The following is a 27,972-nucleotide window of genomic DNA, read 5'->3' on the forward strand; positions in this document are numbered from 1 at the left end:
CAGCACACCAACTCTCTATGACTATAGACTGACATAGTGAAAGCAGAAGCAGTTAGAATGGAAATGATCACCATATTTTCTTACGGGTTCTATAAAGCTTCAGTAGTATATACGACTACAGCATGTGTGAGAGCCTTCCTATATGACATCTGGCATATATTTTAACAAATTCCAAGGCAAAATGTATGAGTCTTCCAACTATTGATCAAAAGCTGAAAACACGCTTGAAAATCACATCAGTAGATATCGAAAGGCCTGAAAAGCTTCATTCAGGGCCAGCTAAGAACTCATATGGGGTTGAATTTAGACATCTTTTAAAATGTATTCATTGAAAAATGTTAAGTCTTATATAGTAATCGGTGCTACAGCACAGCACAAACTTTCATGTTGGTCTAACCATTATATTCAATAAGTACAAACTTCAAAGAAATGGTGGTGGAATCAGAACTGTGCATCGTATTCTAGAGTCAAATGAAGGTAAAGGATAAATTTCTCAGTTATGACAGGAAGAGAAGCAACAGAAAATGATAGGGAGATACCATATTGTAATTGAGGAGAGGAAAAAAAAAAAAAAAAAAGATCAGTTTTTAAATGGTTTTATGATAATTTGTTTCAGCTATAAAATGAGTAGAATCTCAGCTGAAAAACAGCAGTCTGGAAGTAGTTTGGAAAACAGCAACTTTTTTCGTGTGCTTCTTTTGTAACTATGTATCATCTGGAAGTCGAGAGAGTGATTCTTGCATAAGATTTATTGGATATGATTTACATAACATCGGGAGACTCTGCTCTTGGCTTCTTACAGGCATTACTTCTCCTAGGGGCAATCCTGTATCCAGCACAATGGTTCTCTAGATGAAATGACACCAAGATGATAATTACTGTAATAAAAGGGAAAGAGAAGGAGAGGTACAAATGAGGGGAAAAACTGTGGTGAGAGATTGCCTCTATCTAGTATTTAGGAAGGCTATAGATTGCATTAGCTGCAATTCCTAACAAGTATTTTTGTAAACCTCTATGAACCCTTGGACAATACAGATTTTGACAATTCCCGTAATATAAAATGGCACAAACTACCATTACAATCAGTAATCATTACAATCAACTGCTTGAAATGGTAGGAAGATGCTGAAATGTCTGTTCTGCCAAGGTGTCATTCGAGCAGGCTGACCTCAGACCATTCTTGTTCCTTGCTGATTAGACAGTCCCTTACTGCAGCCCGGACTCTGATGTGATACAAAAGAATAACACAGTAATTTTTTGTTGCAGAGAGTTTTTGTTGTCACTTTAAGCAGACTTCTAACATTTTGCCAATTTGCCAATGTCAAGAATGCAGATCAAAGACATTACAGGTATTTTAATAGTTTTGTGGCTGCTGACTGACTTCCATTGCCTTTGCTTGTTTTATGTCACTGTAATTATAAGTTAGGGGGGGTGGGGAGAGAGAAAAAAAAAAGAGTTAAAGTAAACCATTACTTCTAAAAAGATTCTCTTAAGTCAATATAGGTAAATTAAAAAAGGCATAATGTAGGTAAATTAAAAAAATATAATAAAATAAAATAACTCCCACCACTATTTTTCACACTGCTGCCTGCTGCCTTTCTCATTTGCAAGCATTTCTCTTGCTGAATCTGAATGCAGTAGTGACAGTCTGACTGCTCTATTACACTGTCAACAACTTTTTCAAACTGTGGGTTTTCTCTTGGTTGCCTATTCTCACTTTTACCACTCTGAAGGTAGCAGTCCAGATGTAACTCAATCCAGTACAGCACACTGTTCCCTAACCAAGACAGGGGAAGTTTAGGTCAGATATTAGGAGGAAGTTTTTCACACAGAGGTGGTGACGCACGAAAACAGGTTGCCCAAGGAGGTTGTAGATACCCCATCCCTGAAGGCATTCAGGGCCAGGCTGGATGTGGCTCTGGGCAGCCTTGCCTGGTGGTTGGCAGCCCTGCACATAGCAGGGGGCTTTGAAACTTGATGATCATTGTGGTTGTTTTCAACCCAGGCCATTCTATGATTCTATGATTCTTATGAAGACTGTAAGTGGGTAATAACTAAATGTACTAAAGTGTGGAGTAAGTAAATTTTTGGTAGGAGCAGACGCATAATGCAACTCCCTTGACAAGTTCAGAGGAATTGGGGACAGAACTGGGAATTTTAGGTTTAAAACGAAGTACTATGCTCTGCCTCAGTAGACATCATACTCGAGATTTCTTTGGAAATTATCAGTTGCAATATCTTGTAATCACCACTGTAAATCATTATTTGAATAGGTAAAAGAAAGCTGGCTTGAGAAAGCAAGCAGAATTTGGGATGACTGGAAAAGCCTGAGTTCTGCATTTTCCTGTTATGTTTGTTTTTCCCTTTCCAATAGATGGTCAAGTATTATACGTTGCTTTCAGTTTGTTCACCAGTATGTTGCACACAACAACGGAAGGCATGTTATAAAAAACTATGCAGAGGAAGACATATTATGAAAAGTTATGTTGACTTTTTCACACCAATGGAAAACTAGGAAAAATAAAGAAAGAAAGAAAAAAAAAAAGGTAAAAGGTATGACTGACCTCAAGAAAATTTGCTTATAGTGTTTTAACAATACCATGTCACCTGTTTTTGTTGTTGTTGCTGTTATTTTCCCTATGGAGCATTTTTGAATATACAGAAGAGCAAACAGATCATTTTTTGCAACTTTTTATTGAGGGTAATAATGTTAATTAGATGTTTCCTACGGGCTTTATTGACAATCATTTATCTTAAACTTGCCCTCAAGAACACGCAGCTAATTGGTAAGAAGACAGATCCTTTCTGGCAGTCCTTGATTACATTAAGTCATTTTTTACTTTTTTTGTTTTCCTGAAAATAGAAATCAAATCTTATCAGATGCATAACATAAATAATGATATTCACTATTATGGTTTTGTTCATTTGTTTTTTTCTGTTGTTAAAAGACCACAGAATTAAGGTTCTTAGCTAGAGGGGTAGAATTAAATGAAAATGAATTTGAAGCATCTTCTCTATTCATTAACACCCGTTGATTGAGTTATGGGAATAGTCATATTTCTTCAGCAACCAAATATACAGCTACATTTAAAAAATAAGACAGCTGTTATCTCTGGAGTGTATATGTGCAAGGGAAATTAGGTTTTTAACTCTTGTGTGCAGGAAATGTGTAGTACTGCTAGTCATAATAAAGTTCATCTTCTTATACCAGCTCTTGTGATTTTTTAAGTGACTGTGCCAATCTGGATAGAAGAGTTATACAGATAGAGAAAAGCAGAATAATAATAGTAATTTATCGTTACTGTTGTTACTATTATTTTTATCATTATTATGGAATTTGTGATGAGTTATGAATTAATACCCAAGTACAATCTTTTCCTGAAGGATTAATGACCACCTGGTCTGTCTGCTGGTGCAAAAGGTGAAGTCAGAACTATAAGTCAGCTGAAGAGTAAAACCTTAAGAGTATCATCAGCATGGAAAGTGAAATCTACAGAGAGAAACATAGAAGACTACAGTGATAAAGAGAGATCCAGGAGTCAATGTCTGGAAGTAAAGCTAACACAAAGAGAGCAAAAAACCAGCATAGAGTAGTAAGATCCAATGAACTACAGCCAAATGCAGAAATGTTTTCCGTAAAATTAAATATAAGTGAAAGGGGAAGAGACAGTAAGCTAAAATTTTGATGCAGAATAGAAAAGGGGAACAGATAGATGGATTCTGGAGAAAAGGATAAGGGCGTCTACCTATTAGGGACAAAGGCTAAGGCACTGAACACATACAGCAAAATGGTTTTCAAGAGAGGTTCTAGAGATATCAACAAATAGAGGAAAAGGAAAATGGGGGCAGGCGCAACATTAGAAAACAAAGTATGGTGGGTACTGCCATAGTGAAGACAAAGATTTTGATATGAGATCTGAATTTGAACTGAATTTCAGCTCCAACATCTTCAGCCCTTGACTTCTTCCTATCCAGGATATTGATGCAGGAAAAATCCAAAAGTTCAGGTGAGGGAAAGAAAGAGACAAGGTGCTAATAAGAGATTAGGTAGAAAAACAGATGTTTTGATGAAAGAGAGAATGTTGAAAACCAGAGGGGAGCTGTAAACAAACATTTCCACAAGCAGTTAATCAGTGGATGAAAAAAAAAAAAAGCCGAATTAAGTGAAACCATCAGTATTTTTCCAAAGAAATCGAGAAAAGTAGAGGCAAGTGCAACAAGTGCCAGCTGTGAGGCTAACAGGATAAGAAGGAAAAGAAACAGCCTATGTCATGAAGGCAAAATGTGTCAAACTGTGCAGCAGCATGGGACTATGCATATGGAAATAGGAATCAAGGAGTGAAACTTAGCTGCAAAAAGAAAAGGTGAGCATATCCCTCTTCTCTCCTGGACATCAAATAAAAATGATAAAATGAGAAAATATTTACGTATTAGGCTGCTTTAGACTGATGATGTACTGCACTGCTTCCTGAAAAATACATTTACTGTAATATCTGGGCAGGATACCCTTGCTTCTGTGCAAATCAGATGATCAGCATGTAGGCTGAATACCACAAGTGGGTCAACTAATGTTCATGTAAGTGAGTTTATTCCATAGCTGTTCCTGTAAGAACTGTACAAAAACACAAACGCAACTGAGAATGTGAGATGGGCTCAAAGGACAAGAGCACAAGGGAGTGGTTGGCACCATTATGTGAGAGTACACGTGTACTTTCGCTATTTATTTTCTTTCAGATTGGGAGATGCCATTCTGCTACAGGTAGTCTTTATAACACTTCTTGTATTAATAATAATAATAATAATAACAACAACTACACCAACAACAGTAAATTAAATCAAAATATTCATGCATTCCTGCCAGTAACAACACTCAAAGATGGACTGATACATGTGCTTTTTAATAATCAGTCACTAACACTGTTATTTAACTACCATTTTATTGTATTATTCATTTGCTTTCTGTAATGAAAAGCAGCATCAGACCCCTGCTTTTTTTTTGCTTTGCACAGAATTAATGAATTTGGAATAGTAGGTAAATGCACAGCTTTTACCATCTCCATATCCTTTCTGCCTTTTTCTATCCAAATGCTATTTTACAGCTATATGTTAAAAAAAGCATATGAATAAAAACACAGATGTCTTAAGCCCGCTTGTCTTAAGTGCTTACAATATGGTTACAACCACACCTTATTTTTTTCTTATGAAGAAATTAATATTCCTACTTTGTAAATCCATAACTATTCTAGTAAAATAATGCCCTGTCAGTACCATATTTAATTTTACAATGGTAAACTCATACCATAGCAAAAACTAGTAATATTTTGACCCAAAAAAAAGGAAAAAAGAAAAAAGACTTAAAGGGCATCATAGAAAAGCAGGGTGTCCTTATAAATGTGTTTCCTATGAAAATGTAAGAACAAAACATGGAAGATTTCTAGGTGCCCCTGAAAATAAAACCTCATGATACACTATAATTCTGTTCTGGAAGCATGCCCTAATGTATTTATTACCAAGTGGTCACTGAGTTAAATAATCTGGACAGATTACTAGAGGAATTCTATTTTTAGAGGTCCGTCTGGTATTGTGGCAATGGCAGCAGATTGGATTCCTATACCCTAGCTATGCAAAATGCATCAGTGTGCAAGAGAAAACTGCACTACACCGTCGCTGCAAAGTCAGGCTGACACCTCGAAACTCATATCCTAATTTATTTTTAAACATCCTTAATTTGTAATTAATTCATGAGAATTTATGTAATGATTAAGTTATGTACTTTATCTTTTGTTACCACATTTAGTGGTAGGGGTACAGACAAATCCAGGACTACAAAAGAGAGTGCTCACTGTTTTAAGCAACACGTGCAAGGTAGAGATTCGCGGAGAGGAAAAAAACAGACAATAAAAGGTGGGGAAAAAAAAATGTCAGAACAAAATAAATAAACAATAACCAGCAACAAAATACCGAATTTCCGGGTGAGGATGGGGGTGGATGTGAGCAGAAGGAGCGGGTGGAGGGAGGTTTAAAAAAGACTTTCTCCTGCAACTGCTAAGAGCTACATCTAGTGGTTTTAGGGAGTACAGACAGTATCACCCACATCCTAATGACAGGAAAGCATTTTGAATTCTGCGTGAAAGGGAAAGAACAAAAATATCCTCCTAGGTAGAACTATGCAATTACCAGCACAGATGCTACAGTGACGCTGACTCTTTTCTTATTTTCCTTCTCTTTTTACTTTTGTTTTTCAGTGTAATTTATGAAAACATCCCTATGAAGGTTGAGGAATCTTCACTGTTAAGTGTTTTGAATTGTATATCTGTAGTCTCATAAAATGCATTTCTGTATTTTCCTTATAAATATGTTATATATTTATATTCTAATTTTAAATAATAAATACAAAGTTCTAAAATTTACATGTTGTGGAGTGTGATTAAGAGGGTTTGAACAATTTTCCACATCTTTATATTCGAATTTAATAAAAGAATCAGATCTGGTTAGTGTACCATAAGAATAAAGAAAGTTGAAAATAAAATAATTCAGAAATACCAGAAAAATAACCTGCTGTTTTCTAAAGGCTAACTATCATTTCTTTTAGACTTTCCAGAAACTAACAATATTTCCTTCAGTCAAACAAAGGAAAAATCTAATACTTTTTAGACAGTGCCACATGTTGATAATTTCAAAGAATGCAACACAAATTCTATTCCCTTAACCCTGAGCCTTTTCTGAAGAATAGTGCTTGCAAGAATAATGAATAATTTATGGACGTTTTCACATCCACTTACATTTATGATTAAACTAGTCTGAAAAGGAAACAATCTGTTCATAAATCAGAAAAAAATCTATAATTTCATATTAACTGAAATGCAAAGCAACTAGAAGAATCTATCAAGCAAAATCATCTAGTCACCCTTACAATTAAACATATATGACTCCACTACATAAATAAATAAATAAAGTGGATTCTTCAACCAACTGGCTTTGTTCTGTCTGTAAAATAACAAGAATAGCAGAAGAGCATTTTCAATTCAGTTGGATTTTTTTAATTCAGAGGTAGCTTCACAAAAATCTTGCAAGAAATTTAAATTGCTAACAACTTAGGAGCCACGTTCTATCATAGATTAGAATATGGCAAGAGATGGTAGAAAGAAAAGAAAACACTGCATTTTCTAATTAGAAAAAATTGAGCAGTAAGCAGTCCAAAATTTTTCTTTCAGTAACTTACATTCTTCAGCTATATGGAAAAATGAAATGGTAGCTTTTAATAATGGCTCACAATCATTTAATGTAGCCAGGAAGAAAGGACTAAGTAGTATTTGAAATAGATATAGTAAATTTAATTGCAGATGCAGGTCATATAAATGCATATTAGAGAATACTAATTAACTGTAACTGCTCAGGATACCTATGTTAGTATCACAGTGAAAAATTTAATGAAAATCTCTGCAAATGATGGTCAAAGAATCAACAAGATTTCATTTCTTCTCGGTGATATACAGAAATAATCCAAAAATATCCTGATATATTGATGTGTAAAGAAAGCTAAGAAAATTATACTAAAGATACTCATGGAACTTTTTTTTGTTTGTTTAGCCTGAGGACAGGGTGAGAGAGCAAGGGCTGTTCAGCCTGGAGGAGAGGAGAGGAGAGGAGAGGAGAGGAGAGGAGAGGAGAGGAGAGGAGAGGAGAGGAGAGGAGAGGAGAGGAGAGGAGAGGAGAGGAGAGGAGAGGAGAGGAGAGGAGAGGAGAGGAGAGGAGAGGAGAGGAGAGGAGAGGAGAGGAGAGGAGAGGAGAGGAGAGGAGAGGAGAGGAGAGGAGAGGAGAGGAGAGGAGAGGAGAGGAGAGGAGAGGAGAGGAGAGGAGAGGAGAGGAGAGGAGAGGAGAGGAGAGGAGAGGAGAGGAGAGGAGAGGAGAGGAGAGGAGGAGACCTGATAGAGGCCTTTCAGTATGTAAAGGGGAGCTACAGGAAAGAAATGGCTTCGAACTAAAAGACAGGAGATTTGGATTGGCTACAAGGAAAGTCTTTTAAGAAGAGAGTGGTGAGGCACTGGAAGAGCTGTGGGGGATGAACTGGGGACATTCAAGGTCAGGCTGGACACTGGGCACTGAGCAGTCTGATGTAGTGGGTGTCTGTGTTCATTGCAGGACAGTTGGACTAGTTGATCTTTAAAGGTCCCTTACAATGTAAACAATTCCAGATTCTATGACTATTCTTTGATAGGAAGAATGAAGGAGGTACTTTAAACTATGGCAAGGCAATGCAGTGAAAAATTAAAGGACCTGTTGTCAAAGATATATTCCAATGATTTTACAGAAAAGAAATATAAAAAGAATGCAGAAAGCATTTGACAACTTTTTTTTCACTCACAATTTTTGAAATGAAAATGAAAGGAGCTTAAAATGGAAATAAACTTTTTACAGAGTGACAGAAAATGACTGAGAAAACAGTGACAGAAAAGAAAAAAAAAAAAAAGAAGAAGAAATGGTTTTAAACTAAAGGAGGGAAGATTTAGATTATATGTCAAGGGGGAATCTTTCACTGTGAGGGCTATGAGATGCTGAAGCGGGTGTCCAGAAAAAGCAGCGGATTTTCCTGGAGGTGATCAAGGTCATGATGGCTGGAGCTTTGGGCAAACTGATCTAGTGACTGGCAACTCTGCCCACAGCAGCAAGTTGAAACTAGATGGTCTTTAAAGGTGTCAGATCATACCAATCCAACCCAAATTGTTCTTTGAGTCTATGACTCCATGAAAAACGGACTGATGCCTTTGTCTCTCCACACCGGGCAAGCATATAGGGCAGCTTAGTGTAACAATCCCTAATATTCTGTTACAGTAACTATTAGACGTTTGTTTTTGTTACAAGAGTTTTTCAAATCTGCTGAACAATAATCTCAAAAATACGTGTTCCCAGTGCCTTCTGTCTTTCACACAAGCTACGGAAAGCCAGGTAATAGGGCAAGCAATTGTCTCACAAGTGTGAAACATAGTTTAAACATTTTCCATTTTCCTTCTTCAGATGTGGAATTACCGATAGACTGGCAACATGTTTAAAAATATTTTTATTGAGTGTTCTACTGGTTTCTTTGCCTTGCTGTTCTGGAAAACCTCTCTATAATTCTATTAACCAGAATCAGGTATTTCTATTATCTTTTCCCCAAATATTTCCATTTAAACCAGAGCCCTAAAAAAAAAAAAGGGAAAAAAAAAAAAAGGAAAAAATGAAAGTCCCATTTTCCATAATAAACTAATCTGGTTTGGGTCACTGTGACAGTGTCTGGGTATGCTCATCACTTGTGTGAGACTGAATTCCTGTCGTATTTATCCGTCATTGTTCTCATGTTACACACAGGGTGGCACCAGAGCTCAAGGTTTTGGAAACAACAGCAGAAAACTCCAGCTTTCTTTCCTAGCCTCTTGCAAATTTAACACTCAGGCCAAGCTAAAAGAATTACAAAATCATTCACAGTGAAAAAAGAAATGGGAGAATATATCTTAGCTGATGAAGGGGATGGATGAGCAAAAACCAGCAATGTTATAAACGTGACATGCTTTACATGTTCAGTGCTTTTTATGAAGCAGTAATAAAATAATTGTCATGATTTGAAGGAATGTTTTTCCAGTACTTTGTAGCTTGAGCAAAAATCCTAGTTTTTTCAAAATTTTTTCCTATTCCGCACATCACTGGAGATGGAGCATGATTGTAGCTGGTTACTTTGAATCTGTGTTCTCAGCACACTTTTATTCTTATGGGCAGACACTGTATGCTATTGAGAAAATTTACGTTCTAGTTCTCCTGTTGTTTTTTTGTTGTTTGTTTTGGTGGTCATTTAATTGTTATGATTTTTCTGTGTTTATTTGGTTTTTAATTGTTAGGGTTTTTTTCCTTCTCTTTTGTCCCACCTCCTTCCTATGAATAACTTAAAAAAAAAAAAAAAAATAATGTTTTATCATGCATTTCATTACGGCATTTCCTGTGACAAATTCATGGATATTTTCTCTTAATTTCAACTTTTACCTCTCCTTCATAAGCTTTAAGTAGCTGGGCTACCATTTCCTTGAAAGTCTTAAGGAACACAAAAAGCCCACTGCTATTGAAATGCTAATATATGTATTCCCAAGAGCACATCTGGCTACCTTCGCCATGTAACAGTAATATCCCATGTTAACACTAGATTCTTTATTTTTGCAGTCTCTTGTGCATGACTTACCCCACTTCAGAAGAATTATTATAGAATTCATACACTGTGCTTCACTAGCAGTTGTGTAAATTTCATTACAAGCTTTCACCCAAACATCTTGAGTACTCTACAGTTCTTTGCAGTCTGAATGCATTTGATATAGTGTGCGGGATGTTTTATTTGGTTTGAGAGAAGTTGCAGAGGAGTCAAAAACACCATTTTGTTTTCTCATCTTTTTTTTTTTTTTTTTTCCTTTAACCAATACTTAATTTCTACTATTGATTAATAAAGTGGTGGCAGAAAACATGCAAGCAACCCTTGTTGGTAGAACTCTATGGACTAATCGTACTCCCAAAATTCAATATAATTAGTAGGAACCTACTGAGTGGAGTCCTTAGGATCTACGTTTCAAATTCATTTGAAGACATTATATGTTAGATTTTGTCCTTTGCTAGATGTGAAAGCAAGAGCGACAACCTATCTTACCTATCTTCAGCATAAACTCATCTGCTTTTATAAATATTCAAATTAAAGTTACTTATATTTAGATCTTCACTTAATTTCCTCTTCTGATACTCTTAGTAATTTGCTTAGAAAACTCTTCCTTATATGTGCTGTCCATGAACTGCTCAATTGCTCTCTCTATTCCCACTTGCTTGTGCATCATAGCTGCTTTCGACAGGGACTGCCTTTCTTATTGCCAGTATATTACTTAAGCCCTTTGGTGTTACTTTAATGGGAACACTTATTTATTATTATTTTTTTAAATGAAATATAATTCCCCATCTCCCACTCTGGCCATCAGGAGGCCCTTTCACAATGAAATGATTGGTGTAATCAGTCTGTTTCACAAGTATTAACCTAATTTCTATATTTTTTAGTTTTGAAAAAAATTTTGAACTGTAAAGTTGGATGCAAATTTGCCCTGGAAATGAGAAGTAGCGTCAATATATCATAAACAATGAAGACACTTGTGAACTGGCCATATGACAAGAGTGTTCTTTTAAAACTTTCCCTTTTTAAAAAACTTTTGAAAGTAATGCTCCCACTGTACAGAAACTTGTGCCTTTTGGATGGACATCAAAGGCTAGAAGGATTTAACTGACTGCAGCAGTAGTTAACCTATGATTACTCATTGACATTCAACTACACAGACATACTGCAACTTCTCTTCAACAAAAACAGTATTTATGTTTGCAGAAATAGAACCAAGCAGAATATACTCAAAACAGTGCCACTCTTGCCTCTAGTAAGGATACGTGTAAAATTCTATTGAAATGTCTTACAATTAGGAGAAATGTTGGACAGTAGTAATATAATGTAATTATTTCCCTCCGTTCCCTTGATCTTCAAAACTCATATTCAGCTAGCAAGAACTCCTATTCGTAATGTGTTTGACTTCATACTATCTCCTCATTTGCACCAAATGAGAATTTCAAGTGCTAGCTTGTTCATGTATTAAAGTCGAATAGAAATCAGGCTCTCAAAGAAGCATGCTACTCTTGAGGCCCATCTGAACTCTGCAAAACAAGAAAGAAAAAGCCCACTAAAGATATATACAGATTTTATATCAACTTAAGCTATATTATTTTTAAAGATACAATAGCTTTTTTGGTGTGTTTTTGCATCTTTTGACTTCTGTAGTGAACGTACATACCTCCTCAAAAGCAATTCTTTCCTATGTTGAAATCAGATTCTAAATTTCTGCACAGCTGAAACACCTCTCAATTTCAAAATGCCCCATGTATTGCAAAAAGAGTCTCTTGATCAGACCTACTAACTGGCTTCCTACAGGTTAATTAGTTATGACCTAACTACAACTACACATTTGCTCTCTTTTTTCGAGGGATGATGAATTCTCTGGACGTCAGCCTCTTGAGAAAGGGAATCTTTTGCTAGTGACATAATCAAAACATACAGAGAGGTTTGTTCTGCTTTTCTCTGGAGCTTGTGAGTTAATAAGTGAGATCTCTTAAACACAATTTGTGTGTGTTTGTCTGCTTGTATGTTTTTCTGTTTTAGTTGACGATTATCATGTTTATTTCCCATAAACTACCTTTGACCTTATTCTCTCTTTCATTTATCCTATGAAGACAATAAGAATTATAACTAGACTTACCTGTAGTAGTTAACTACAGTTTCGGGCACACAGGTATATGTGTCTTCAAAAATAGATGGGGTAGTTAAAAAAAAAAATCTGTCTCTGCGGAAGGCATGTCAGAATATTCTATCCAGATCTAATCATTCTAATATTTTTTTCTAGAATAAAATTTCAACTTTTCTAAATACACATTTCTATTATCCTAAATCATTCCAACGTGAAACTGACAGAGCTTGAAATGTTTATCACAGAACAGCCAGGCTAATATCCAATTTCCCAATATCTACATCTGCTGTTGTTCAAAAGAATATTTGGAAGGCACCCTAAAGGAGACAATCAACATCTGTATGAAATGAAGAATCAACAAGCCTAATTCCACCAGTGCACCTGGGGTCTATAATTATCTCATTAGGGGTCTACAATCTGAACAGTAACACAAAAGAGAAAAATAGAGGTAATAAGAGCAAGTTTTCTGTTTTGGAGATATTATATAAGATCATCAGAAAAAAAAATGATCATGAGCTATAATTACTTTTTTTTTTTTTCCTCTTTTTCCAGCATACAATCTATAAGTAATATTTTTAAACAGCAAATCAAAGATAACATTTGCTCTTTCATGCTGTTAACATTTTTATCAAGTCATTTTTAGTTAATTTTTAACATCTGGCTTCCATAAATCCTGGTTGAAGGGACAGAAAAAGGTACAAATTCAGCTATACTCTGCTATTTTTACATTCTGTTTTGACTATTCAAATTATTTATTTATTTTTATTTCATGTTCACGTATGTAGACAAATTGATAGTAAATGAAGAAAAAAAATGAATCTACAAGTAAATTTCACAGAGGCTAATTTTATTTTTTAAAGTTGTTTGATTTTCTTAGATGAAAACTTTATTCTTTCATGATTAATCAAGCAAATAGAAACTTAATGGCACTTGTTGACTTTAGATAAATAGTGGTAAAAAGATATATTCATGCCGTACAGAATACAGGTATTGAAAAATACATTCCAAGTTCCAGGTATTCTACATAAAAGCTGTATACTAAGAAGCATTCCGATGAAATCTCACTGTGTGAAGCCTGTATTTTATATAGACAGCTGAGGCTAATACAAACACCTTCAGCCACAGAGCTGGGGTGCATCAGGAGAATGAGATGCTTATTTGTCACTTCCACATAAAGCCACCAGGATGGTTTCATAATCCCCTTTGAGTTCATCCTATCAAAGCACAATGGAGTACAATTGTTAGGATAGTGGTCTCAAGAAAAATCAATTTCAGTATATTTACTAAATATATGACGTTCACCTAAATAAATTCATCATTTTATAGCATGTATGTATAATCCACAGCATGTGCTTGAGCTGAGTACCTTCACTGAAACTGAATTATTCATATCCCAGACTGGAGTATGTGTAAACAAGACTGACAAAAAATAAAAAAAAAATCTCACGGCATAAATGAAAAAGAGAAATACACAAGACTTAACTGTCCAGAATGTTACGCTCTCTTTCATTACATAAAGTGAAAAAGCCTTCCTTGATCCAGTGATATCCAGTGTTAATTCATACTAAAATACTACACACAATGTTCATTCATACTAAATCCAGTGTTTATCTGCACTAAAACACTATGCACATGGTGTCTATGATTATCTCAAACATACATTAATGGTCCGGTGATACTGGATTCACCAAAGAATCTCTTATACAGCCATGAGAAATAGACAATTCACTGAAATTAGACATGCTATATTTTCTGAAGTTTGTATCTATCATACATGTACTTAAGTATTAGATACTGCAGTCATCTTAGACCTCAAGCCACATGGACACAATCACCATTTTGGTTGAGGTGCTTCATAGAAAATTACAGATAACTCACAGTCATGGTGATAGAATAAAAATGGTCTTCATCATCTAAGTGAAAAAGAAGCTGACACTAGCTAAAATCAAGAAGGTATTTAGCACATATAGAGACTGTTTCTGCTTCAGTCTAGACTTCTTTCTTAGTCATCTATTAGTCTCCACAAGAGTGCTCTGCAGGTTTAGCTTTCTTTTAGTACCCCACTTGCTTCAGTTTTCTAGGAAATAGAGTGGTCTGTTTCCTCTAAGAACATACTTTAATCAGTTTATCTCGTTTCAACTAAGTAATCTGGAAAGGAGGACAAATAAACAGCAACTTAGCAAGGTATTTGCAGGAGTACTCAAACATGAAAAGTAAAGAGCCAGATGCATACAGCTATCTCACTGCTATCTCACAGCTGAAAGAGCAGTTATCTCCACCCTCCCTGTAACATGCCTTGTCTGCCCAAGTCAGGAACATGACGGGACATAGTGTGATCTTTCAACTATTATTATCTAGTATAAAATAACCAAATATTATAAAACCAATTAGCTAAATATTATAGCTTTTGCAACAAAAATATTGCACCATGAAGTAAGTCAGTTCTACCAGCTTGTGGATCACTGAGAACATGAGTTAATCAGCTGTGAATTATTCAGATGACTGAAAAGCAGAATTAACAAATGTTACAGTTGTTTACCATTTTGTAGTTCACTCAAGAAAAAACGTACCATAATTGCTTGGCGAAGAGATATACCATACAGACTCTTATAATAGGCTTTGATCTCATTCAAGTCTACTTCATGGCGTGAAACCATGATTCTGATAAGCTGTTTGTGTCGTGTCCCACTTCCCTGTCAAAAGTAATCAAACGAATAAACAAAAAATGATGTAATTTAAGTCACTGAAATATTTTCCTAACTCAGGTTCTTTGTGTTTATCCTTTTTTGGGAATACTAAGGTCCTATTTCTCTAAAATATCTAGTCCTCTCATATTCACCCTTCTGGTTCCTCTGTGGCCAAATTTTGACTCCACCCCTGGACTTTGTTTTAGTTGCTTCCTAAAAATACACGTTTTTCATCATGTTTGCTGAAAACCAGGGACCACCTAGTACCATTTTAGTGTATTTTTGTGTATTTAGTGTATTTTTGTGGTGAGTCGTTTTTTTTTGTATTTTAATCAACTGTTATTTTAATGATTCACCCAGTTTTTCATGGACCAAAGATGATCCTTATCAAATCACAAGAGTTTCATAAATTCCTGCATAAGATATATGCAAGAATGGCCTTCCTGAACACTCTTTGGCAAATCAACAGTTCTTTCTACAGAAGGGCACCCAAATTTTGAAGGAGTGAAGTCAAGAAGAGACAGAATGCACTGGATTATCTTCTGCAGTCTCTTTTATCACACAAAGATTTTAGAGAATTCCAGCTCTATTTTATTTTTTTCATTCATAAAGCATGCTATAAATAAAATAAGTACTTTCTCAAGGTTACCTTCATTGCCAAGTGGAGTTTTTCAGCAAAGAAAGCTGGCTTGCTTGTGGCACACTTCACTGTAATGAGACAATGGGATTAATCATTTGTATTATTAATGTAGAAGGTATCAAAAGCAGAAATCTGAAAATAATTCTTAAAATATCTCAATGTTCCTGCTGGTATACACAGTTGACCTGTTTATTTTTTTCACTTGTCTTAAAAGTATGGGAGAAGTAGCAGCTCCTTTCCTGTCTCTGCCCAGAAGGCAATTTAGTCACAGGAGAAAACTCTACTTAATGTAAAGGCAGAACTGTTTAGCTTGCTGTGACAAAATTATGAAAGATGTTGCAGTTTTTACAAAGAAAAAACATGAAAACATTCAGGTCCTCTACAGCTAAGCTGTAGGTTATGACCTGATGTTTTGTAAGCCCTTCACATCTGATACTAAGCGAGATCTGATTGTTTTTATCCAAAGTATGCTTGACTGCGATGCGAAAAACAAGTTAAGGGTCCGCTTTCTGATTCCATCCCTGGTCCAAGAACAACATTAATTTAAGTGGCTCACATTACTGTTCATCAGAGAAGTTCTAAGGGTCTTGATACACACCTTTAACATGAACCTTATAATAATACTTTCTTGAAGAACACCATTAAAGAAAATATATTATGTTTTTAATAAATATATATCATTAATGTCTTGCTTCTCAATGAAGATAAACCAAAATGGGGCTCCATTAGAATGAAGTCGAAGTTAGTTTTTCATAGAGTCAGTATACATAATAGATTACCTACAGAAGTACTTACCAAGGGCAGTCAGGCAGTTTTCAATATCACCTTTCAGCTCCAAATCAAGTACTTTGTTCATGTCATGCTTGCTGTATTTAGTATACTTCTGAAAGACTAAATGAGGGAAGAATACTCAGTGAGGAGTGATGAAAATACAGTTATTCTCTCTCAGTCTTTCCTTGTTATTCTGGCTACACTGCTACGGCAGTGAACATACACGACTGGTAGTAGGTCAACTTTACCATTTTCTTCAGCTGGCAGTGTAAAGAAAAGCAGCTGATGGAGTCAACATGAAGAATGAACTACACTAGCGTGGAGGGTGTAGGGCTCATTTTCCCATTAACAGAAGAGGTGATACAGTTAATTCACTGGAGCCTGTAGAGTAAGGTGGTATCTTTACCAAGGGCGATTTGGCCTTAATTTGGCAATTAAGCACGGTGTTTTTGGAACCCTGCCACACTGATTCATTGTCCTCATGGTCGCTAGTTTCGTGAGATTTCATAGAAATAATTATGTTAATGAAGTGGTACAGCTCTTTACTAGTGTGAAAAGAATGGCAGAGTGACCAACTGCACCATTAGGTCAGCAAGCATAACCTTCATAGCAGTCATTCTAACATCTTGGAAATTTACATATCTTTTGTTCAAAACACAGTTCCTGTGAGGAAAAAAGTTTCATATATCTTACCCCTTCGAAGATGAGGGTAGCTTCTTGAAGTAAGAACAGTAATAAATACGTTAATATCCGTCCCTTTCCTTTTCTCTCCTGCTTCATATAAGGCCTGTCACACACACACACACAAAAATTAAACTTAAAAAAAAATAAAATTGTAAACATCAGTAGAGTAAAACCAAATAGAAGTACTGTATTCCTGAGGCTACCAGCCAAATGGAGGTCACTTTTTGCAGTAGAAGACTCTAGTTCATAACAAGATGCATCACTCTACACAGCCTCAGGCTCTAGCTCTGTCAAGTGATACTTCATGTTTTGCTTACAGCATAGTAGTTCCAAGAGAGTATTATACAGATACGAATAATATTTTCAGACATCTTAGAACCACCATCTAGCCTTTCTGGGTATGTTCTTTCCTTGAGTGAAGATATTTTTTTATGTATCATGATATATTACAGTCTGCATGGAAATTTAGGACTAGCAGGGCTTTCCTCAGAGGAATAAAATTAGCTCTGATCAACTAGACAAACGTGAAAGAGAAGCCTATCCACTAGGTATTTCTTTTCTTTCCATGACCGACTTTAAAGTAAGAATCAAACCCAGTAAATTTCCCCACCTATTCAAACCTTTCTAGAAGTGCTAATTAAATGCCTTTACAGTGCAACAAAAAAGATTTAACAAAATTCCCTGTAGGTGCTGGCAGTGAAGCCTCTGGACTTCTCTGGAAATTTTACTGAACTTTGGATCTCAGATGGAGTATTAGTTTACCAGCCTTTCATATGTAGGGCTGATGGCAAAACTACACCCCTCACATAGCAGGAATAAAAATAACAGTCTCATTGACCTTTTCCCTACTGGATTTAAAGTAATAATAATTTAAAGCCAATCTAGATTTAAACTGTAAGTGATGCAGGAATTTATAAGTGAAGGCTCAGGACAGGCTGTAAAGTTCAAAAATGTATTAGCATAACTGTCATACTAAAAGCAGAAAAAAATAAGGGGAAAAATTGTTTACTTTAGAAATATTGAAAACGACTGAAAAATTTACAGTAGCTGATTCTTTACCTACCTAAATATACATTTTGACCCTCAATTGAAGAACCTTACTTATTTTAAACAACAAGCAAACAAAAAGATTAAGTCCATTTTCTGCTAATACTGACCTCTACCTTAAATGCTCTGTACGTTTTACACAAACTAGAAGAGGTTTTGCAACATTTCTGAAGTTGGTTATTAAAAGTTTCGTTTCATCTAGAAAATCTCATGAACTTTGGAAAATAGTATCCCCTTAGAAAATATTGCGACATAACATAAGTGTTTGTCATGTTTGCATTGCACAAGAAGTGAAACAGAACATCCACAGCCAGGCAGAATTTGTAATTATATCAAGGAAAGAAGCTCTGCAGTGTGAACTGTAGTCTTACCCTGGCATCATTGTCAGTGAGATCATCATTCACGTAAGGATCTTCAGATCGGTCACCCTACACAAAAATAAGAAAATTCACTGTTAAAATAATTCTGTTCAGTATTTTGGAATTCTGGTCTGCCATACTCATCAACAACATAATATAGAACTGCGGACAGCTGCAGTTATGTTAGTTATTCTGTGGATAAGGTGACATTTTTGTTAATCAAACAGGGCTCACATTTCTGGGGCCATCAATAATGTGTTTCTGAAATCATACATTAGAATCCATTGACGTGAGAGTGCCTTAATGTGAAGTTACAATCTTTAAAGCTGTGTTATGTTCTCTGATAACCACTGAGTAACCTCTTCCAAGATGATTTAAAAGGAAAACTGAAGACCTAAACCATGCACATGGAAGTATCATAAAATAATCCTATGTACATATACAAGCTTCATATAAATACACTTAGCAGTGTTGGCACCAAATACTCATGTATTCTAAAAGTTATTTTTACTTCTTAGCTCCTGTGTTTCTTTTGAGTATCTATTCACAAAAAAATCTGTCCACTTATTAGCTACCTGCAACCATCTCATGACAAGAAAAGCATTTTAACAGGTAGTAAGAAGGTTTCTCTCTCTACTTGTAAGCATTTATTCTTTTTATATTTCTAGTCAATTGACATTCTAATTTTTTTTTCAAGTGCTAAATGACAGCAACCACTGAAGAATCTTAAACATAATTTAATAAGTTATAATAAACAACAAAGATAAGTTTCTTTAAAATATTTCTGAGAGAAATCTTATTGTATCTTGTTGAATAATCATTTCATATGGTTTATGTTATATAAGAAAAACAGTGCAAGGAAATAAATATTTCTTAAATTCTTATTTATTACATGACTTTAACATAATCGTGACAAAATTACTGGTAATGTTGCTGAAAATATTTAAGTACAACATACCTTGGCTAGAATAACCAAAGCCTTTTGAAAGTCTCCAGATGTGTCAGAAATTATATCTTGTGTCAAATCTCTCTTCAGTACTGAAATCAAATGAAAAAAGAATTATAGTTTATTTTAAACTGTATCATTTATGTTACTTTTTTTTTTTCTCCATCTTCCCACTTAAGTATGCCCAATAGAACTGTAGTTTTTTCTTGTTTCATTTTGAGAGAATAGATATTTTTGTATATTGTCTTCTAAAAGCTGGGATATGCTGTGAAATTGGAGGCTAAACCCAAAATCTGTTGAAAAAGTCCTCATTCAAGCTTTAAAGGGTAGGCTCTTGCTTGTGAGATAGAGAGGAAAAATGAAACAAAAAATGTAACCCAAAACCTTGAAACTTTGAGAGAAATTTGCCCCTCATTTTTGTTTGGATGCTTTGTTCAGCACAAAACTCTTCTGAATAAAATCGAGCTATTATTCTAGGTTTCTAACTGAAACTGTTTGATTGGAAAAATTAGCTCATAATTCCATAAAACATGAGGTAATTAAACAACATTGACAGATGGCAGTAAATAATACAAGACACAATATGTTTTAGCTACCTCTCTGAACATTTTCTGCCTTCAGTTCATAGGTTGCTCTTATCTTTCAAATTATATGTGTTGTTAATTCAGATCATTTTTGTCAAGTTCAGTAAGATGATCTTGAAACTAGATGATATTTAGGGTCCCTTTCAATCCAAGCCATTCTATGATAAGACCTTAATATGTCAGACAAGGCTTAGCGATGGGAAGAGGAGCACTGGGATTTTCCTTGCGTCTTATAAAAGGCAACTAAATGCATGAACCATCCCAAGAAATACTCACAGTTCTAGCTGGAATCATAAATCATTTCCTAATTTATTGAGATCTATGTAAGCCAGAATTCATCACTATTCCTTTCCCACATTTCTCTCAGTCCTACATGAACTTTTACTTGCCTCCTAAAACGTCAGCTCCTCGTTGAGAAGTTAGGTCGCTACAGAGTTTTGAGAAGATATGCATAACCTACTCTAGATTCTTTCAGTCCAGGAATTAAGTTTGCACAGATCTGTTCATTATGAGTACTTTCATAAATTAACACCAAAGACATGAATCATTACGGAACAGGGCTTGACCATCTTTCAGTCCTGCATACTATTATACTTCCTTGTTAATCTAAATTACCTTCTTTGTAGTATCTGCTGGCTTCTCTGATTTCTCTATTGTTTCTTGATGCCAGAATCTCAATTAAAGTATCTTCATCAGTTCCAAGCCCCTGTTAAAAATGATTGAATTTTTTAAATATATTACTTCATGCAGAAAAGTCACAATTCAGAAAAAAATATGATGAGAATCATGGACAAGATTTAAAGAACCCACACGGAACAAAACATACAAAGGAAAAACATTCATCTCATTTAGAACTCATTTTTTGGAATCTAATATCATGCTGATATCCAACAGAACTGCTGAAGTGACCAAGCAATGTACATAGAAGAAAAAAGTATAAAAACTATGATGAAAATGCCCCTTTCTCTTTATTTATTTATTTATTTATTTATTTGCTTAAGTAAGCACATATGTAGACACCATGACTTTGTAGCACTTCATCAGCAACCAATTTCAAATTTTCAGCAGGCAAAGAGAGCTCTTGCTCACAAAGGATCAACCAGTCTTTTTCAACCTTAAAATTCAGCAGAGATGGCTTCCTTGTTTCTAATGATTGGCTGTGGATTACCAGCATCAATGTATTTTACAAAACAGGGATGGAATTAATATTATACATAAGCTTATAGAATATGCAGCCAATGACACTTAAAGGATCTGAGAGTTATTTACTTCTCTTTAGTAAAAGCTTCTCTCAACTTTTTGCCTTACCTTCATAGAGGCCCTTAATTCTTCAGCATCAAACTGAGCTGGAGTTTTGAGAAGAGCAACAACAACATCTTCCAAGTGGCTTTTCAGCACCTTTTTCAAGTCTTCTTCCAGACTCTATAAACAATAAGGAAGAAACTCTGCATCTTGTTTTTAACTGTTAGAATTAACTACCTTCATAGCGGCTAGTATGCTGTGTTTTAGATTTAGGAGAAAGACAATGCTGACAACACAATATTTTAGATTTTGCGAAGCAGTGTTTGCATTAAGTCAAGAATTTTTCAACTCCTCTTGCTGCCCAGCCAGCAAAAAGTTTGGACATACACAAGAGTTCGAAAGGGTTCACAACCAAGGTAGCTGATCCAAATTTTTCAAAGGGATACCTTATACATCACATAAATCTTGGCATCATATTGAACAATAAAATTGGGGGGCAGTTAGTCATAGCATTGAGATTGCTGTTGGTCAGGGACTGGTTGTGTATTTGTTGGAAGTGGTGAGCAATTGCATTTTGCATCACTTGATTTGTGTACTTTTTAAATAATACTGTTTTCCTTTTATCTTCACATTTCTGTCCTATTCAACTAAATTTACTGCAACCCACAAATGTGATCCACTCTCAAATTTCCTCTCCAATCCTACTGAGGGAGGAGTGAGAAAAGATCTGTGTGCTGCTTATCTTCCTGTCAGGTTATGCCACAACATGAAAAGTAGTCTGATCTGTGATAAATTTTAGTGTACATCATTATTTTAGCCATGAGAAAGAATTAAAAACCACTTGAGTTTTCTGATTTGTCATCTTAATGTTAACTAAAGAGTCACGGTTTTCACAACAGCTTTCAGCCATTGCCCATCACAGTGTGCTAGAATGGCTAAGGTTGACATGGCCATCTGAATCAACTCCCTTGCTCAAACATATCTAGACCAGTTTGATAAGGAACATGTTCTGCTGGCTTTGGAAGATCTCCAAGGAGGTATAACAACCTATCTGGGAAACCTATTCCAGTTTGTACCCATTGTCTCTTGTCCTGTTACTGAGCACTACTGAAAAGAGCTCGTCTCTGTCTTCTTTGCATCTTACATCCAGCCATATATGGACACTCTTTTTCTGAGTATTCTCTTTGCTAGACTCCAAAGTCCCAGCTCTCCAACTTTCTCCGTATATAAGAGATGCTTCATTCTCTTAATGATCTTAGTGGCCTTACACTGGATTCTTTCCAGTATATCTAGGCCTTAGTTGTACTGCCACTTTCCAAGGAGCAAAGGTATATTAAATCCAGTCTGCAAATGCAATTTCAATTTAGATGTATAGTTCTAACGGGAGGAAATTTTGTACAGGTAAAAAGAGAAGAGCAATTAAAACCTCTTGCAGAAATGTGCAGTAATTTTCAAGCTTCCAATTATAGGGACTGTTGGTTTCACTACGCAGAAGCAGAAGCTCACTATTCCCTGTACTGTTCTCATCAGCGTTGATGTATTTACTCCTCTCATTCCCTCTGCAGATTGTCCCCCAAGTGTTAGTAAACATATTCATTCGCTCTGATTTTGCAGTATAAGAAATCCTTTGAAAATTTCAAAACTTAGAGATCCAGAAGTTTAAAATTTATCTTTTAATTTCAAAAGGATTGCCACTACATTCAAAGAATTATCAGTGACAATATTGTCACAGGATTACTATCGCTGCTACAGTTTTAATGAACTACAGAAGACAGTATCACTGCAATCTTTTGTTCTACAAAGAAAAAGCTGTTTATACCATAAATGCCAGGAACGATATTGCTATTCCTCATGCACATTTAAGCTCAACTTTGGTATACTATACCTTTCCTTTTGCCTGTTGATAGGCAGCTTTGATCTGCTGACGTTGAGCATTTGTTCTTTTAGTCAAGATGTCAATGATGGTGGCTTCATCCACACCTACAAATTATCAAACACTATAATGACTACTAGATTAGAGACGTTATAGTGTATCATTTAATCAAATAATAGTTGTACTATTTGTACTGTGTCACATTTTGATTGCTTGACACAGCAAAGTTTAACCAAAAGGAAAACTGTACTCATCTATTGAATTACAAGAGATGCAATGAAGAAACAAGGTTGATTACCATAGAACTCATAAGCCTATGTTTTCACAATTTAATATGAAAAGTCTGAAAGTGATCTGAGGGCAAAACTAAACATAAATATATAAATAAATAATAGAATTAGACAGCATACTCATTTAACCTCAGGAAGCTAACTGAAAAAGGTTTCAAAGCACAGTTAAAGTGTCAAACATTAACTTCATTAATGAGAAGAATGTAATAGAAACACACACTGCATAATAAAGTAATGTGGGCATATCCACTGCCTTGAATGGATTCCACAGAAATCAAATTTAAAAAAGACTTAATATGGTATGGTATCTTTGTTATTTTAATATTCTTCAGAAATTAAATTCAGGAAATTCATGAACTTTAACATAGTATTAAGACCTGAAACTGTAATTCAATGTTAGACTATCCAAGAGCAGAGATTTTTTTACCAGGTGACCTAATTAAATGTCTAGCTGAGGTTTTAAAAGTTGAGTCACCTCTGCTGCTTTCCATTCCATGTGGCTCTGATATTTTATTCTGAACTATTCTCTACATTTTCTAAGAATCCTCACTTAAGTCTTTACTCCTCTTACCCTTTACAGTAATTGCTTTGTCCAAAGCAGAAATATCAGCTGAAGGATCAAAGTTTGGGTATGAATGTACTGCAGAGCCACCTTTTGAACTTTTCTACAAAACAAACAACAATTAAAAAAAAGCTAATTTAAAAGAATATTTGTGCAAAGAAACATTTCTACGTGCCTTAATTAGCCTACCTCGGGGACTTTGGAACTGCCTACCTAGGACTATAAAGGAACAAACTGAGCTTTCTAAATGCAGGTAGCAAAATAAATCCAATATGGTATGAGCACTGGATTTGTTGTAGAAATCCCCCTCCCCCCCCCCCCCCCCCCATATCATAACTCCCATAATAATGCAATTATATTAATTTTAAAGTCCATAAAATGACAACTAAATTCTACAGCTGCTCTCAGCAAAGCTCTACTAATTTTCTTACTCACTGTATGCAAATTGACTCTACATTATATTAAGTGATTTCTCAATTGATTCACATATCATAGACTACAAGCACTGCTTGCATGCATGATCTTGAAGAAAAGTTCTGGCTCTCATCCTACAAGGAGTGGAGATTTTTTTGAGGCATGAGATGTAAATAACCCTTTCTTTAGAGGCATTAGGTACTGGCTGACTATGGTGAATCCATACATAGATGCTAGACACTCCCTAGATAATGCCTAAGGGACTCTGGAAATAACTAGGGATGATAAATTCCACTATATGACCAATTTCATGGCTTGCCCCAACATTAATAGACACATTGCTAGTAGGGCATGTAAACTCAATAGCACTATCTAAACAATTGTACTCATTACTTTGTGCAAAAAATATACAATGCCGTGAAATCCTTGGGTGAAATATGAAATAAATTTCTCTTTTATACGAAATCTAGTGATTTTTTACAACAAAAGTGAAGTTCAGCTAAATGTTTTTTTTTTAGAATCAGCTGCAACATTTTATCTTATCTTCAAGAACTTTTTTTTTTTTTTTTTTTTTTTTTAAGAAGTTCTATGCAAGTTCAGGACTTGGCAAGCCTTAGGGATACACACTTTACGTACATGGCACTTTACATACAGAGTACTGATTTTTTGTACACCTGAAATGACTGAGTTAAATGTTCAAAACAGAAATTTTATTAGATTAAATTTATGCTGTGACTGCATACTTAGTAGCAATGTGCCTCATAATGAAAAAATAAAAATAAAAATCAATATGACTTGCATGGCAAGCCAAGAGGAATGAATACAGTGCATATTTCCCAAACAGGCTAGGTTAGTTTTTCTATATTGATATCCATGACAAATATATCAACTACCCAGGCAAAAACCTTTTGTAATCTCCAATACGAGGATGACTCAGGACTCTGTGAGAGCATGCATTAAACAATGGTAGAGGCAAAATTTTGTGTACAAAATACAGTCCAGGTAAAAACAGAAAAATCAGAAATTGGGAAATCCATGAAGATCTATATCACAAAACATTATTTACTGAAAATCACTTCTGCATTCTATTTTTTTCAAGATGAAAATTGCTTTAAAGTTCTTCTGTGTCTTCATGGCATGCCACATTGCTGACGCTCATCTGGGTGATGGCAGGCTGGAGAGCAGTGGAAAGGGATCTGAGAAATATTCTCCACATCCTCCTATTGCAATAGTTCTCCTTTACTCATCACCATAAGTATTCCTTCTCATCAGGATCAGGACTGATCATCTGAGATGTTTAACCACATACAGTGATCTCTCCCACCCACATGGCAGTGAGACATGTAGTAATGTTTTTGCTTCCTCCTTTACGTTCCACAGCTCCAAGAACTGGCATCCTGTATATCAGTCTAAGCATACACATCTTTCTCATGTATGTCATCAGAACAGGCTGTTACACGTTCACATGCTATACAGTAGATTACTGCTTTAAAGAGGATAACTTGAATGAATCAATGACTGGCCACTAGAAATGACAGTTCCATTACAGTATCTAGTTCCACTTTTAAATTGATTTGTACAAATAAAGGCATTTTTTTTAATCTGATAGCAGATTTATTAAATTATTAAATTATATTAGATTATAGGATGCAAACAAATTGGCTTCCAGTTCTAAACAGATGGAATTTTGCCATTGCTTTTCCTTTCTTTATGCGTATGGAAGATGGCCAGTTTCATATGGCTTTAAGACACTTCTAAAAGCACAAGTAAATAAGTATATGGTGATAACACTTACAATACATTCCTGCTCCTGGTTATCCATGAACCATGCCTGCTTCAGAAATTCTGATACCATAGCCATGTTGATAGAGTCTCTGAGGAGAAGAGACGCATCAAGTTACAAAAATTACAAAACATTTTTCATCATTTTCATCACCAGTGGAAATCAAGATTTGCCATTCATAAAAACTTTTCTCTTAAACTGTGGCATGCAGGGTTTTGTTTCCCAAGTAGTAACTGGCTATTGGAAGCTGATAACCTTTGCTTACACTTAGCAGGTTGACACTGTGTTTGGCAACTGACTGGTCAATTGAACACACTTATGATACTTCCAGAAATTTTGAATTAAAAATAGAAAAGTAATTTATATTATAGTGATATCTAAGCACTGATTTTCAAAGGAATGTTGCCAGAAGCAAACTAAACCTCTGTCTTTCCCCACTTGTTAATGTATTAAAATGTTCTTTTATTTTTCTAACTTTTTGAATCTGTTAAAATTCAGTGTTAAACAACTATTTCTGTTGTTTATTGACGTTGGAGGCCTTGTATGTTGTATTAAGGTAAAATATATTCTCTTGTTAAGTATTCTCTCATGTAATTTCTTAAAATATCTCCTTAAGAAAGTTAAGTAGAAATAATCTCACATACACTATCACATACACTGTTCCTGATTTCTAATATACTGCCTTCAATTTTTACAGAATAGATTGTTAATCCTTTAAAAAGGAAAAAAAAAAAAATAAAAAAAATTCACCACTCAAAAATCCAGTCCAGAATTCCATGGCAATATGACTTGACACTGACCAATGAAAAGTATTGAATACAATGACCTCATTGTGAAGAATATTCTCTATTCTAGGAAAATCAGTGATGAAACACTTTTAATATAATGAAGGTCTTAGGGCACAGATAACATAGAATGCATACAAAATTATGAAGAAAAAAAAAAAAGGATGTTTACACTGCAAACACATGTGTGTTATTTATGTCCTGTGATCAACATAAAGGAGACTGAGTCACTTAAAGCAACAAATTCCTAGGACCATGAAATGTGGCTGTAACCTAGTTGACTCTTTTCCTTACTGCAAAACCGCAAAATTTACTTCCAGACTCAGCTACTGCCAACATGCAGCTAGTCACAGTTTCCCTCCAGCTCAGCTCCACCTTTTTCTCCTTTTCCCAAGATAGGATCAGCCTATATTTCCTCTTCCCCAGAAAACTCACGATTTTGTGCCCTTCCCTCCACCTTGAGGGACTAAATTCATCTCTGCCTATGCTGCTCAAAAACAAGAAGCTGGCTCTGAATCTATGTTTATGTTACCTAAAGCAGGTGTCATCCGGGCAAATGATTGGAATACAGTGTGAGTTGTGAAGAACAACTTTTATGAATGTCACTTCTGAAAGATCAGAAAAGCATTCTCATGAAATTCTTCAAAACTTTTTATCAAGATTATGGAGAATCCTTTATTACCATTGTACTGACAGCACAAGTAGATGGTCAGATGAAGTACTGTAGTGTCTCATCACAGAATCACAGAATCACAGAATCACAGAATCACAGAATCACAGAATCACAGAATCACAGAATCACAGAATCACAGGGTTGGAAGTGACCTCAAGGATCTCACGTTCTGTTGCATTTTATAAAAAACACATATAAAGACACATGCAGAAGGTTGAAACTATTCTAAAGTCGTCATCATTCTGTGTTGAGTCCAGTGGACCAGCAGTGACACGTATGGGTATATCTGTAACTAACAGACCCACTCTGTATCCCTGTTTAAAGCTATAAAACAAAGATTCACAACAC

At 35.2% G+C, this 27,972-nt stretch overlaps 1 protein-coding gene across 1 annotated transcript; it reads right to left on the reverse strand.

Annotated features, from left to right (window-relative positions):
* Positions 1 to 13,438: 13,438 nt before the first annotated feature.
* Positions 13,439 to 26,244, reverse strand: ANXA1 (annexin A1; the record flags this gene model as incomplete). Its single annotated transcript, XM_079548944.1, has 12 exons — positions 13,439 to 13,498; positions 14,855 to 14,977; positions 15,621 to 15,679; positions 16,407 to 16,502; positions 17,076 to 17,169; positions 18,485 to 18,541; positions 19,431 to 19,510; positions 20,618 to 20,708; positions 21,311 to 21,424; positions 23,130 to 23,224; positions 23,979 to 24,072; positions 26,179 to 26,244. The coding sequence occupies 12 exons, from the start codon at positions 26,242 to 26,244 to the stop codon at positions 13,439 to 13,441; spliced, it is 1,029 nt and encodes a 342-aa protein (XP_079405070.1).
* Positions 26,245 to 27,972: the final 1,728 nt, after the last annotated feature.

This window comes from Tetrao urogallus (assembly GCF_951394365.1).
Source record: "Tetrao urogallus genome assembly, chromosome: Z".
Classification (NCBI taxonomy): Eukaryota; Metazoa; Chordata; class Aves; order Galliformes; family Phasianidae; genus Tetrao; species Tetrao urogallus.